General features: G+C 39.7%; 1 protein-coding gene across 1 annotated transcript; it reads right to left on the bottom strand.

Annotated features, from left to right (window-relative positions):
- Positions 1-564: 564 nt before the first annotated feature.
- On the bottom strand, positions 565-11,983 carry LOC148824665 (uncharacterized). The gene is made up of 2 exons (XM_088926428.1): positions 11,358-11,983; positions 565-2,677 (listed from the first exon to the last, which is right to left on the bottom strand). Exons 1-2 carry the CDS (start codon positions 11,743-11,745, stop codon positions 1,257-1,259), a joined length of 1,809 nt encoding a protein of 602 aa, XP_088782554.1. The 5' UTR covers positions 11,746-11,983; the 3' UTR covers positions 565-1,256.
- Between the last annotated feature and the right edge of the window lie 61 nt (positions 11,984-12,044).

Here is a 12,044-nt window from a genome sequence, read left to right as displayed (position 1 = left end):
CATTTTAGGAACAAGTACAGGTTTGTTCCATGCTGAAAAGAGAGGAAAGAAAACGCAAAGTGTCAGCTGAGGAACCTTTAACAGATGTCACATGCTGACGCAGTTACCTACTTCAACTAATAGACATTTCAGTTGACTTGACTAATACTGTGATTAAATCAAAAACTAAAGTGGGTATTAAAGCAGTGTATTTTTAAGTCACCTGACTGGATAAAACCCTTTCCACATTGACTGAAGCTGAAAGGTCTCTCTCTGGTGCGATTAGGTGCAGTGGCTCTGTAGCTAAGGATCTATGCTTGTGGGTGAAAAGTTGCTGGTTCAAATCCCACAGTTGGCAGAGAAATCCTATGCTGGTGGGCCCCTGAGCAAGGCCCTTAACCACAACTACACCAGAGATGTTGACCCCAAGCTTCTCTCCCTATCTGTGGGCCTCATAGTGAGAGTGATGTGAGAAGACAAAATCCTACCATGAGAAAGTGGCCAATAAAGTGATCTTCTCTTATGCACTGGTGGTGTCCTAAGGTGATTCAGTCACTAAAACTCTTCCCATGCTGACTGCAACAATTTATTTTCAAAGTTTATTTATCAAATGCACAACAACAGAGCATGCAGCAGTAGTTGCTGGCAATGAAATGTCTTTTCTGCAAGCCCACAAAAATCACAAGAATCACAGAAATCACAAAAACACAAAAATGACAAAATTGAGATTATGAAAATAAGGTTACATAATAATAGATGTAATAAAAATTGAATAAAACTCAATATGAGTAGAGCTGCTATGTGTCCATGGTGTATGCAATATATACAGGTAGTGCGGTTATGCTGAATACAGTGAAAACTGTGTGTCCATGTAGCCATTACAGGTGATTTGCTAAAGGAGCTGGAGGTTGGCTATTTAGCAGTCTTACTGCCTGGAGGTAGAAGCTGTTCCGTAGTCTGTTGGACTTGGACCGAATACTTTGGTACCGTTTACCGGACGGTAGGAGGGAAAACAGTTTGTGACTGAAATGACTGGGGTCTTTGAGAATGGACCTGGCCTTCTTCAGACATCTAGCTGAGTAGATATCCTGGATGTTTTGTAGCTCACAGCCGGTGATGAGCTGTGCTGACTTCACCACCTTCTGCAGTACTTCGCGATCCCGGGCGGAGCAGTTCCCATACCAGGCAGTGATGCAACCGGTCAGGATGCTCTCAATAGTGCACCTGTAGACGTTGGCCTGGATATGTGATGGCATGCCAAACCTCCCTAGTGTTTTCTATTGCCTCTCTCCTGTGTGAATGCGCTGGTGGGCTCTTAAGTTACTTGAAAGACTAAAACATTTCCCACACTGACTGCAGCTGAACGGTCTCTCTCCTGTGTGAACAAGCTGGTGCCTTTTTAAGTCATGTGATTGACTAAAACTCTTCCCACACTGACTGCAGCTGAATGGTTTCTCTCCTGTGTGAGTGCGCTGGTGGGCTCTTAAGTTACTTGATTTACTAAAACTCTTCCCACACTGACTGCAGCTGAACAGTCTCTCTCCAGTGTGAGTGCGATTGTGGGCTAATAAGGCACTTGAGACTCTAAAACTCTTCCCACACTGACTGCAACTGAATGGTCTCTCTCCTGTGTGAATACGCTGGTGTCTTTTTAAGTAATGTGACTGACTAAAACGCTTCCCACATTGAGAGCAGCTGAATAATTTCTCTCCTGTGTGAATGCCCTGGTGGACTATTAAGGTACTTGACTGACTAAAACTCTTCCCACACTGACTGCAGCTGAATGGTCTCTCTCCTGTGTGAATGCGCTGGTGGACTATTAAGGCACTTGAGTCTCTAAAACTCTTCCCACACTGATTGCAGCTGAATGGTCTCTCTCCTGTGTGAATACCCTGGTGTCTTTTTAAGTGGTGTGACTGACTAAAACTCTTCCCACACTGACTGCAGCTGAATGGTCTCTCTAATGTGTGAATGTGCTGGTGGACTACTAAGATACTTAAGACACTAAAACTCTTCCCACACTGACGGCAAGTGAAAGATTTCTCTCCTGTGCGAAGGTTTTTTGAAATGCTAGACTGACAGAAACGCTGCTCATCCCTGTGTTGTAATGGCAGTTTGCCCACTCCATCTGAGCAAGGCTTTGAGTGATTCTTCCTCATTGTCTGATCCTGCTGGGGTTTCTTATTCTGCAAATCCTTCATGGAATGATTTTGCTCTCTGTTCTGAAACTGAGATTTGTTTTCTCCATCGTGTCCTTCAGTGTGCTGCTCAGCAGTCTGAATCACCTGGGGCTCCTTCTTCAGCTCTGCGGGGTCAATCAACTGGGGCTCCATGACCTGCTCTGTAAGATTAAACTCACTCAGTTCTTCTTTGAGCTCTTGTACAGAGACACAGTAAAGTTCATTACAACCTTGTGTCATATTGTTTGTGTCCAGATTATTAATCTTCTCTGTAAAAGCATCACATAATAAGAGTCCAGGTGTCCCACTCTCAGGCTCTGTCTTCATCATGGGCACAGAGTCCAGATCCTCCACACTCTGTCTGCTCTCTGTGTGCTGCTCACTGAGTGTCTCTTTCCCTTCTGCAGCAGTGATCTCTGTCTCCTGCATCAGACTGGAGCCCCACTCCTCCTCCTCACTGTGCTGCTGTTCAAGAGGAGCCCTTTCCCCAGCATCAGGGAGAACACTGGCCTCTGAGCCTGAAAACACAGGACAAGAAGACAAGACCTTTATAATAATAATAATAATAATAATAATAATAATAATAACTTTATTATACAGATGCAGCCATTCAAAATGCACGCTACAAACCCGTACTGCAGTACGTGATTGGCTGGCCAAAATGACCGACGGGCACTAGTGCATTAGTCGGTAGTGAAAAGATTTAATAATTTAATCTTTTTACTGTGCACATTTTAATCCGCTTAGTATTGAATATTTATAGGAAATTTTACCACTAAAGGGAAATTTTAGTAGCTGAGCATAAAAAGAAGAGGAGCATAACACATCTGAAGGTAGATAGATAGATAGAAGGTCATAAACGATATTAATTTAGGAACATACAGTAGGCTAGTCAAACGTTCCGAGGTCAAATTCTTCCAGGACGGGGGTACCTTTAAAGCGGAGACGACGGCATCGAAAATTTTTGGCGCGCCCTCTCTTTAAAGCCCTGGCCAAATATGAAGACAGTACGTACAGTTATACTTCAAACTGAATTAAAAACTACACATCCCAGTTACCATGGTGGTGCATGTGATCATTGCGTTTAACCAATGAAACAGGGTGAAAAATCAGTCACATGACTTTGGGGCTGAGTTTCGAAAGCTTAACCTATCAGCAACAAAGCAAAATCTACACGATAGGCTACCTCAAACTGTCAGTTACATGACTGTGTACATCGCTTAAGCCACTCCTATTTGGCATTTTAGTTATGGAGGCAGGAAGACGCACCCCCCTCCCCCTCCCTCTGGGTGCCTGACTTGTCGCCATCTTTAACCGTTCCGTTTCCGAATCACAGTAGGTACACGTACGAAAAATAGGTAATCCCAGATACAATACATATAGATTTTTGTGGTAAGAGGGAGCAAAACATCAGTATTTACCGCTAGTAATTAGTGTGCGATTTATGGTTGAAATCTGAGCCTAAATATAAAGTTAAAATCTCGACAAAGCAATGTAGGAAATACGCACGCAGAAATACACAGAGAAAATAAATCCTTTCTGACATCTAAAATCAGTTTCGATCAAGGTCTCCAAAACGAACAAGAAAACATTTTCAGAGAGCAATTACGCTGTGTTTATTTAGAATGAGTGATTTATGAGCAATCTAATTTCTTATTCGTTTAAAACAGTGAAATGTCAGCTGCAAAAGATCGCACCAGAGACAGCACTATCTCTGCCAGTCACAGACGTTCAGGAAAGGGTGAATGAAGTCATGTCAAGTACAATACTTCGGTGATCAATAATTACAGTTGTAGGACAAGAAACAAAAGATAATGAAAACTGAAGCTTTTTAAGGCTAAAACTAAAATTCGTCCTACAAATTAAGGCAAATAAAAATTTAGGACGTTAAAGTGCTAGAGGTGTAAAAAATACAAAAATGCACATGAGAAAAAAGTTTTAGAAATGGAGCAGGTGTTACTTTGAAATAAGCAAACAGAAAAAAGCCATGACTATACATAGTGCAGAAGAGGGATGCAGGAACACTTGCTTAGATATACAAAAAAATCACAAAAAAGTGTATGTTACAAAAGAACATGCAAACATGTTCATGTACATGAACTTGTACGTCAATTTCCCTTTGGGATCAATAAAGTCTTATCCATCTCTACACATGAAACAGAGTGAGGAATCTGAAAATTAGCATGCATAAAAAACAGCAATTCTGTCAGTGAGATCCAAATGAATTAATAGCAACCATGGTTTCATGGAGAGCTTCTCAGATAGTTGGGCATTCAGGTAGATTGCCAGGCGAAAGGATCTGTAAATATATTTTGTTAAAGCAAGTCAGTTTTTCGCAACACATAAAAGACATTTTTCCAAGAAAGTTTAGCCTGTGTCACTAATGAAACCACTAGATAAAGACAAATATAGAAATCTAAAGTTTTTTTTTATTCAATGTTGGTAGCAGGATGAACTGTCAGGTTGAGCTAAGTGTATATTTTGTCGCAGAGTTGCTGCAAGATATTAACAGTGAAAAAAGGTATTTAGAAATGAGTCATTTCAAGAAGAAAATTTTCAGAATAATTGTAAATCTAACAGGATAGAGAAAGCACAGAAAATAAGCAGTTAGATTGATCAGATTAGTATGAAAAGCCATTTAGCAAAGAGGGAATGAGAAGAGTGACAAAGCAATAAAGCAATACAGTAGATGTAAAAACAGTTAAAAGGACCACAGATTACAAAGTAAATACATAAAAAAAGACAAGCAGTTAGAAGTGCTACCACAATTAGAAAATGAAGCAGATACAGACACTAAGTCTTCTGAAAAAGGTTTTGAGGTTAGATTTAAATGCACTCAGGGTAGGTGACTGATATCACTGGGGATACAAATCCAGAGCTCTGGGGTGCAGCTAGAGAAGGTCCTGTCACCCACAGAATGTAGATGTTCTTGAGAACAGCTAGAAGACCAGAGTCAGATGGTAAAGGTGGGGAGTAGACAGATAATAAGCCAGATAGGTACTGAATGAGGATGAAGATTTTGAAGTTGACTCGAAACCTGATAGGAAGCCAGTGCAAGGACAGGCATAATGCATCCCGATCAGGATTCTCGCTGTCAAATTCTGAACATATTAAAGATTGCTCAGTGTGGATTTAATTTCCCCAGTGAACAGGATGTGCATTTATTAATTCTAGAAAAAAACGGCTTTCTTGATTTCTCTAGTTCCTAGTTTCTCTAGCTCCCTTTCAAATAAACTATTATTCCACCATGCAGAGTATTACATGGCCAGTATTTACATATGATATTTGTGATTTAAAGAAATTAACACAAGCAGCTTTTGAGGGGTTAAGTGTTGGCTGAGTTATTGCAGGATATAAGACTAGAGATGATGGTAGGAAAAAGATAATTTGAGGAAAGTTGAGGAATACACTGATAACAAGAACACTTCCTGATGGGGTTAGGCATACTTTTGATGAAGACGATGAAGTTAACAGACTGTATGTTTACATAGATACTGAAATGAGGATTGTATTTTAGATTTTGTGTAGTTGCTAGCATTGAACTGTGTGTTGGATGCACATGAATTGAAGGAATGGGCAAACATAGCTGATGCTGATCCACAGAGCCAGCATCTTAAGATTTTTATATTTAGAGGCAATTTGTTGAAATAACTAACTAGGTATGGATATTGATGTGCAAGAGAGGTGGAAAGGCTGTTTCCTTAAGCCAGCACTATAAAATAATTTATCCTCAGTGAGATGCTGCCATCTCACAGTGGGTTTCTAACACCGTGTATAGTTCCATCCACACAGTGCCTTTACTTCCATCCATTTTCTAATCTCTTTATCCAGTACAGAGGATTTGGAGCCTATCCCAGTAAGCAACGGACGCAAGGGAGAATACACCCTGGACATAGTGCAAGTCCATCACAGGACAGACAGACACAAACACACATAACTAGGGCCAGTTTTCCCATAAGCCAATTAACCTACCAGTATGTTTTGGAGTGCGAGAGGGAATCATTAAAATAAATACAGCTTTTTAGTATAGATTACACTTTCCTAAAATGTATTTAAAAAATAAAAACGATTACAATCTAATCTTTCCACGTTTGATCCCAAAATCCCAAGAAAAATAAATCTAAACGGGGAGAAAGCTATGCTGATAGTTTATTAAGATACTTAAAAGACAAAGATTTGTCTGATTGTATCAAAAAAGACATTTAATAAAACGGATAATTCTGGTCCCAAAGTCTGATTGCCTGACACACATTCGAAGAAGTCCTATATTTTCTAATATACGCACATCCCGGAATTTTGACTTCACTGCGTGATGAAGAAATTTTAAAGACTACTTCTTAGCGTAGATAAAAAAGCTTGGATTCTCATGTACAGTATCTGATACACATCTTTTTCTGTTGTCTTTGTTGATCTCTTGAGGATCCTTGTGATATTTTGAGCTCTTGTTATAAAAGTGTCGCAGTTTAAATCATTTTCGTTGTTAGAAATTATGAAACGCTCTGTTAAAAGCAAGGGAGTTTTTATGTCTGTTATAGTAAAAGAAAATGCCCGACGAACTAGGGATTTGGCAGTTTTTCAGTGCTTGTACAATCGATGGAAATGTTCAAATAAATGTGCTAAAGAAATAAACAAAAAAAGTCATTTATTCCATTATCATATTGTCAAGCTAATGTCCCGTTCTTGTTAGTTAGATCAACGAAATGCTGTGGTGTTACTTTTTATCGATGAAAAAATAAAGTATTTTCATTTAAAATGACGGTTACAAGTAATGTGGACCAGCATAATAATACAAGTTTACAGCTTGTCCAAGGTCATTCATTAATACTATTAGTGATATCTTCGGTAAAGGTTTTGATGCATAAAATATTTCTGCATAATTAAAATATTTATGATAAAGGTTGTGTTGTGTACTTTTGCCCAACTGAGCAATCTTGCTTTCATAAAATATACCAACTTTTTAATGACTGATGATTAACATGCTGTAATACACAAGCTCAAATGCTGTACATGAGAGTTAACCTTTAATGGCTCCTCCTGGCAGTTTTACAAGGTGATTCCAGATACTTTCCAATATGACATCATATGACGCGTTACACTGCATCATACCGTGTTTTGATGCGACACGCCCATGCGACATGGTACATGTTGTACCATGGTGTACCTCACGCGTTTTGAATGGCTGCATCTGTATATAGAACCTTCAAAGGTGGCTGTATAGTATGTGAAAGGAAGATGCTTTGACAATATGCTGCACATATGGGTCCAATGTCAGGTCTGAGTTAAATATCATCCTCAGGTTTTCAATTTAGACTGAAGCTCAAATACAGAACTATCTACGGATAGGTCTAGAGCATTGGTTTTACAAAGTTTGTGGGTGGTGCCAATAAGCATGACTCTAGTCTTGTCACAGTTAAGATGAAGGAAATTCTGAGTCACATAGGTTTTTTATGTCGGAGATGCAATTCGATAAAATAGAGAAAGCCACATCAGTGTCAGGTTTTGTATGGACCTCTATTTGAGAATCATCAGCATAGAAATGACAGTTGAGGCCATGTGACCTTAAAAGCTGACCAAGTGGACACATGTAAATGCTGAAAAGTAAAGGGTCGAGTATTGAGCCCTGAGTTTTAACACAAGCTTCGAGTAGTGCTCAAAAGGAAGTAATACCCACACAAAAAGTATTAGCTTAAAATTTAAATTTCAGATAGCAAAGATGTTATTTAGCAGTGAAGAGATAAGGGAGAGACCTAGGAAGTGAGATGATAATATCATTTTTTTGTATTTTGCAAACTATGCAGTCTAGTGTCTTGAAGTTAGCTTTGCGCCCAAATATTTAAAGATGCTGCCTGTTCTTGGTCAGTAAGGTAAAGGGCATGTATTTGGTAAGTTGGCTGTACGCCCAGAACGTGAAAAGAACTAACTGTTGTCTAGTCTGCAACTTAGATATACAGTGGTGTGAAAAAGTGTTTGCCCCTTCCTGATTTCTTATTTTTTTTGCATGTTTGTCACACTGAAATGTTTCAGATCATCAAACAAATTGAAATATTAGACAAAGATAACACAAGTAAACACAAAATGCAGTTTTTAAATGAAGGTTTTTATTATTAAGGGAAAAAAAAAATCCAAACCTAAATGGCCCTGTGTGAAAAAGTGATTGCCCCCCCGTTAAAACATAAATCAACTGTGGTTTATCCCATCTTTGGAAAGCTGAGTTCAATTTCTCTAGCCACACCCAGGCCAGATTACTGCCACACCTGTTCTCAATCAAGAAATCACTTAAATAGGACCTGCCTGACAAAGTGAAGTAGACCAAAAGATCCTCAAAAGCTAGACATCATGCTGCGATCCAAAGAAATTCAGGAACAAATGAGAAACAGAGTAATTGAGATTTATCAGTCTGGAAAAGGTTATAAAGCCATTTCTAAAGCTTTGGGACTCGAGCGAACCACAGTGAGAGCCATTATCCACAAATGGCGAAAACATGGAACAGTGGTGAACCTTCCCAGGAGTGGCCGGCTGACCAAAATTACCACAAGAGCGCAGCGACGACTCATCCAAGAGGTCAGAAAAAAACCCACAACAACATCCAAAGAACTGCAGGCTTCACTTGTCTCAGTTAAGGTCAGTGTTCATAACTCCACCATAGGAAAGAGACTGGGCAAAAATGGCCTGCATGGCAGAGTTCCAAGACGAAAACCACTGCTGAGCAAAAAGAACATAAAGGCTCGTCTCAGTTTTGCCAGAAAACATCTTGATGATCCCCAAGACTTTTGGGAAAATACTCTGTGGACTGACGAGACAAAAGTTGAACTTTTTGGAAGGTGTGTGTCCCATTACATCTGGCGTAAAAGTAACACAGCATTTCAGAAAAGGAACATCATACCAAGAGTAAAATATGGTGGTGGTAGTGTGATGGTCTGGGGCTGTTTTGCTGCTTCAGGACCTGGAAGACTTGCTGTGGTAAATGGAACCATGAATTCTGCTGTCTACCAAAAAATCCTGAAGGAGAATGTCCGGCCATCTGTTCGTGACCTCAAGCTGAAGCACACTTGGATTCTGCAGCAGGACAATGATCCAAAACACACCAGCAAGTCCACCTCTGAATGGCTTAAGAAAAACAAAATGAAGACTTTGGAGTGGCCTAGTCAAAGTCCTGACCTGAATCCGATTGAGATGTTGTGGCATTACCTTAAAAAAGTGGTTAAGGCTCGAAAACCCTCCAATGTGGCTGAATTACAACAATTCTGCAAAGATGAGTGGGCCAAAATTCCTCCACAGCGCTGTAAAAGACTCATTGCCAGTTATCGCAAACGCTTGATTGCAGTTGTTGCTGCTAAGGGTGGCCCAACCAGTTATTAGGTTTAGGGGGCAATCACTTTTTCACACAGGGCCATGTAGGTTTGGATTTTTTTTTCCCTTAATAATAAAAACCTTCATTTAAAAACTGCATTTTGTGTTTACTTGTGTTATCTTTGTCTAATATTTCAATTTGTTTGATGATCTGAAACATTTCAGTGTGACAAACATGCAAAAAAATAAGAAATCAGGAAGGGGGCAAACACTTTTTCACACCACTGTAATTAATCGGCATGTGTTGCTGTCTTATCATTTGTTTAGAATGCGTCATAGTAACTTGTTTGTTTAAAGGTATAAAAGAACATCTTTAGCTACTTATTTTTAAGTCCGGTGGTTGGAAGCCAGACTTCCATACGCATATGAAATAAAGAGACTTCTGCTTCACTGACACCTGAACTTTGTCATTTGTATGACACAATAGTAGTAAGTAAATTAACTTTTCAAAACTCATTTTCAGAACTTGATATACATCACAGATTCAAACACACTTCATCTCTGAACACATAACTTGAAAAAGGATTTAAAATACAGCAGACTCATATTTTACGTTACATATTTTTTACACAAATTCATGTATAGCCAGTCAGCTGTGAAAAACAAATCAAATACTATAAATAAAAATTTAAATAATGTGGGAAACCCCAAAAATTCAAGTCTTAACAGCACACAGCTCAGCTGCTCTTTGGGAACTAGTCACTAGTTATCATGCAGCATGAACATCAATATAAGTACAAATAGGAAAAAAAGCAAGACAAGAAAAGTTAAATTGTATCACTGTTTTTATTGTAATTTAAACTATATACATGGACATGCTAGTACAGTGACAGATGAGTTGTTTAAGATAAGATTACTTTATTAGCCCTATACAATTTCTTGCATTAGGAATTTATCTTTTCGCATACACTAGCTTGTTCTCCATGAGACAGATAGGGAGAGAAGCTTGGGGTCAGAACGCAGGGTCAGCCATTGTACAGCACCTCTGGAGCAGTTGGGGTTAAGGGCCTTGCTCAGGGGCCCAATGGAATAGGATTCCTCTGCCGGCTGCAGGATTTGAACCAGCAACTTTCCAGCCACAGGCACAAATCCCTAGCCACAGAGCCACTGCCCCGCCCCTCTGCTCCGTTTAAGGAGGGTGTTCTGATTATATGCAATTTTGGATATACAGGCTTTGTCAGGATCGAAACTGCTGTATAAAATATGAGTCTACTGGAATAATATCACAACTACATTACACATAAATTAACACTGCACTGACACTCCAGTACATTAAAACTGCACTGAGAGAGAGAGAGGGGTTAATAGAGACACACTGACTGGACACTAAAGTACATTAATGCTACAGTGAGAGAGAGGGGTTAATTCACACACACTGACTGGACACTGTAGTACACTAACACTGCACTGAGAGAGAGGGGTTAATGCAGACACACTGACTGACTGGACACTACAGTACATTAAGATTAAGACTGCATTGAGAAGAGGAGGACTGGAGGACTGAAATACTTAAACCGATTAAAATTATTGTTATATACACAATCATCAGTAAATATATAAAACATCTAAGCCAATACGAAGTAAAAACAATATCTATACGTTTTCTTTCCTAATGACGTTGTATTTATTCGCTGATTCAGTGAAACAATTGTTGAATCTGAACGAGATGTTTATAACCGTAACCGGACAAAACAGTTCAGTTTCCAGTAAAGAATCCCGTTGCTACATCACACAAGTCTTTCCCACTTCACTCTGCATCTCTCCACTGTACTCTCACCAGTGAGGAAGTTAAAGACACTGTTTTTAAACTCGCACACACCCCGACTACATACAAGTCACCACACTGACCTGACAGCTCTAGTTTCGTGTCCATTTCTTCTTTTATTCCTGCAGTCACTTCACAGGGAAGCGTGTATCCAACATGATCTGTCGGTCCCTGATATCCTTCTGCTCCCGACTCCTTCTCCCACAGCTGCAATCTCCACTTCAAGCTCTCGTTTTCCTTCTTCAGTTGCGCCATTTCACTCCCGACACTGTCCTCCACACACTGTGTGATTTTAAACACGGCCCGTCTCACCAGGATCTGGGAGATATTGCGGAGTTTGTCTTGAAACTCGTTCTCGGAGTCAGACATCCTGTTTCCAAAAACTTCTGACACTTCATACACGATCGATTTGAGCAAAACGTGCATGAACGAGTCAAGCTGGGTTTGCAGATTTAACAAGCACTCCGCCATCCTTCTTCAGAGTCGGTCAGAAACAAAGGCTGACTTCCGGAGTTTAAACAGAACAACTTATTTTTTATTCTTCACAGATCCTGTTGTCAGGGCTGTGCTCTGTTCAAGCATAAACACAGTCGACAAGACGTTACGTATTCAGAACCTGAAGTTATTTTAAAGAAAAACAACAACTTTCTTTATCTAAAGAAAATGATTCAGTCACCCACACGTGGGTGAAATAAATGCAGGGTCGCGCAGTATAATGACGTCATTCGTTAGCGCGGCCGCAGCTTCAAAACAATCGAGAAGCAGAGCTG

The sequence above is a fragment of the Atractosteus spatula genome, chromosome 10 (assembly GCF_055471065.1).
Source record: "Atractosteus spatula isolate fAtrSpa1 chromosome 10, fAtrSpa1.hap1, whole genome shotgun sequence".
Classification (NCBI taxonomy): domain Eukaryota; kingdom Metazoa; phylum Chordata; class Actinopteri; order Semionotiformes; family Lepisosteidae; genus Atractosteus; species Atractosteus spatula.
The sequence above is the reverse complement of the archived record's forward strand: the minus strand, read 5'-3'. Positions and strand labels throughout refer to the sequence as shown.

What these genes read in the sequence shown, in the direction of transcription:
- LOC148824665 (XM_088926428.1), bottom strand. Translation starts at nt 11,745, where the DNA reads ATGGCGGAGTGCTTGTTAAATCTGCAAACCCAGCTTGACTCGTTCATG. An exon ending in CACGAAACTAGAGCTGTCAG is followed by an intron (nt 2,678 to 11,357) that starts GTCAGTGTGGTG and finishes CTGTGTTTTCAG; the next exon opens with GCTCAGAGGCCAGTGTTCTC.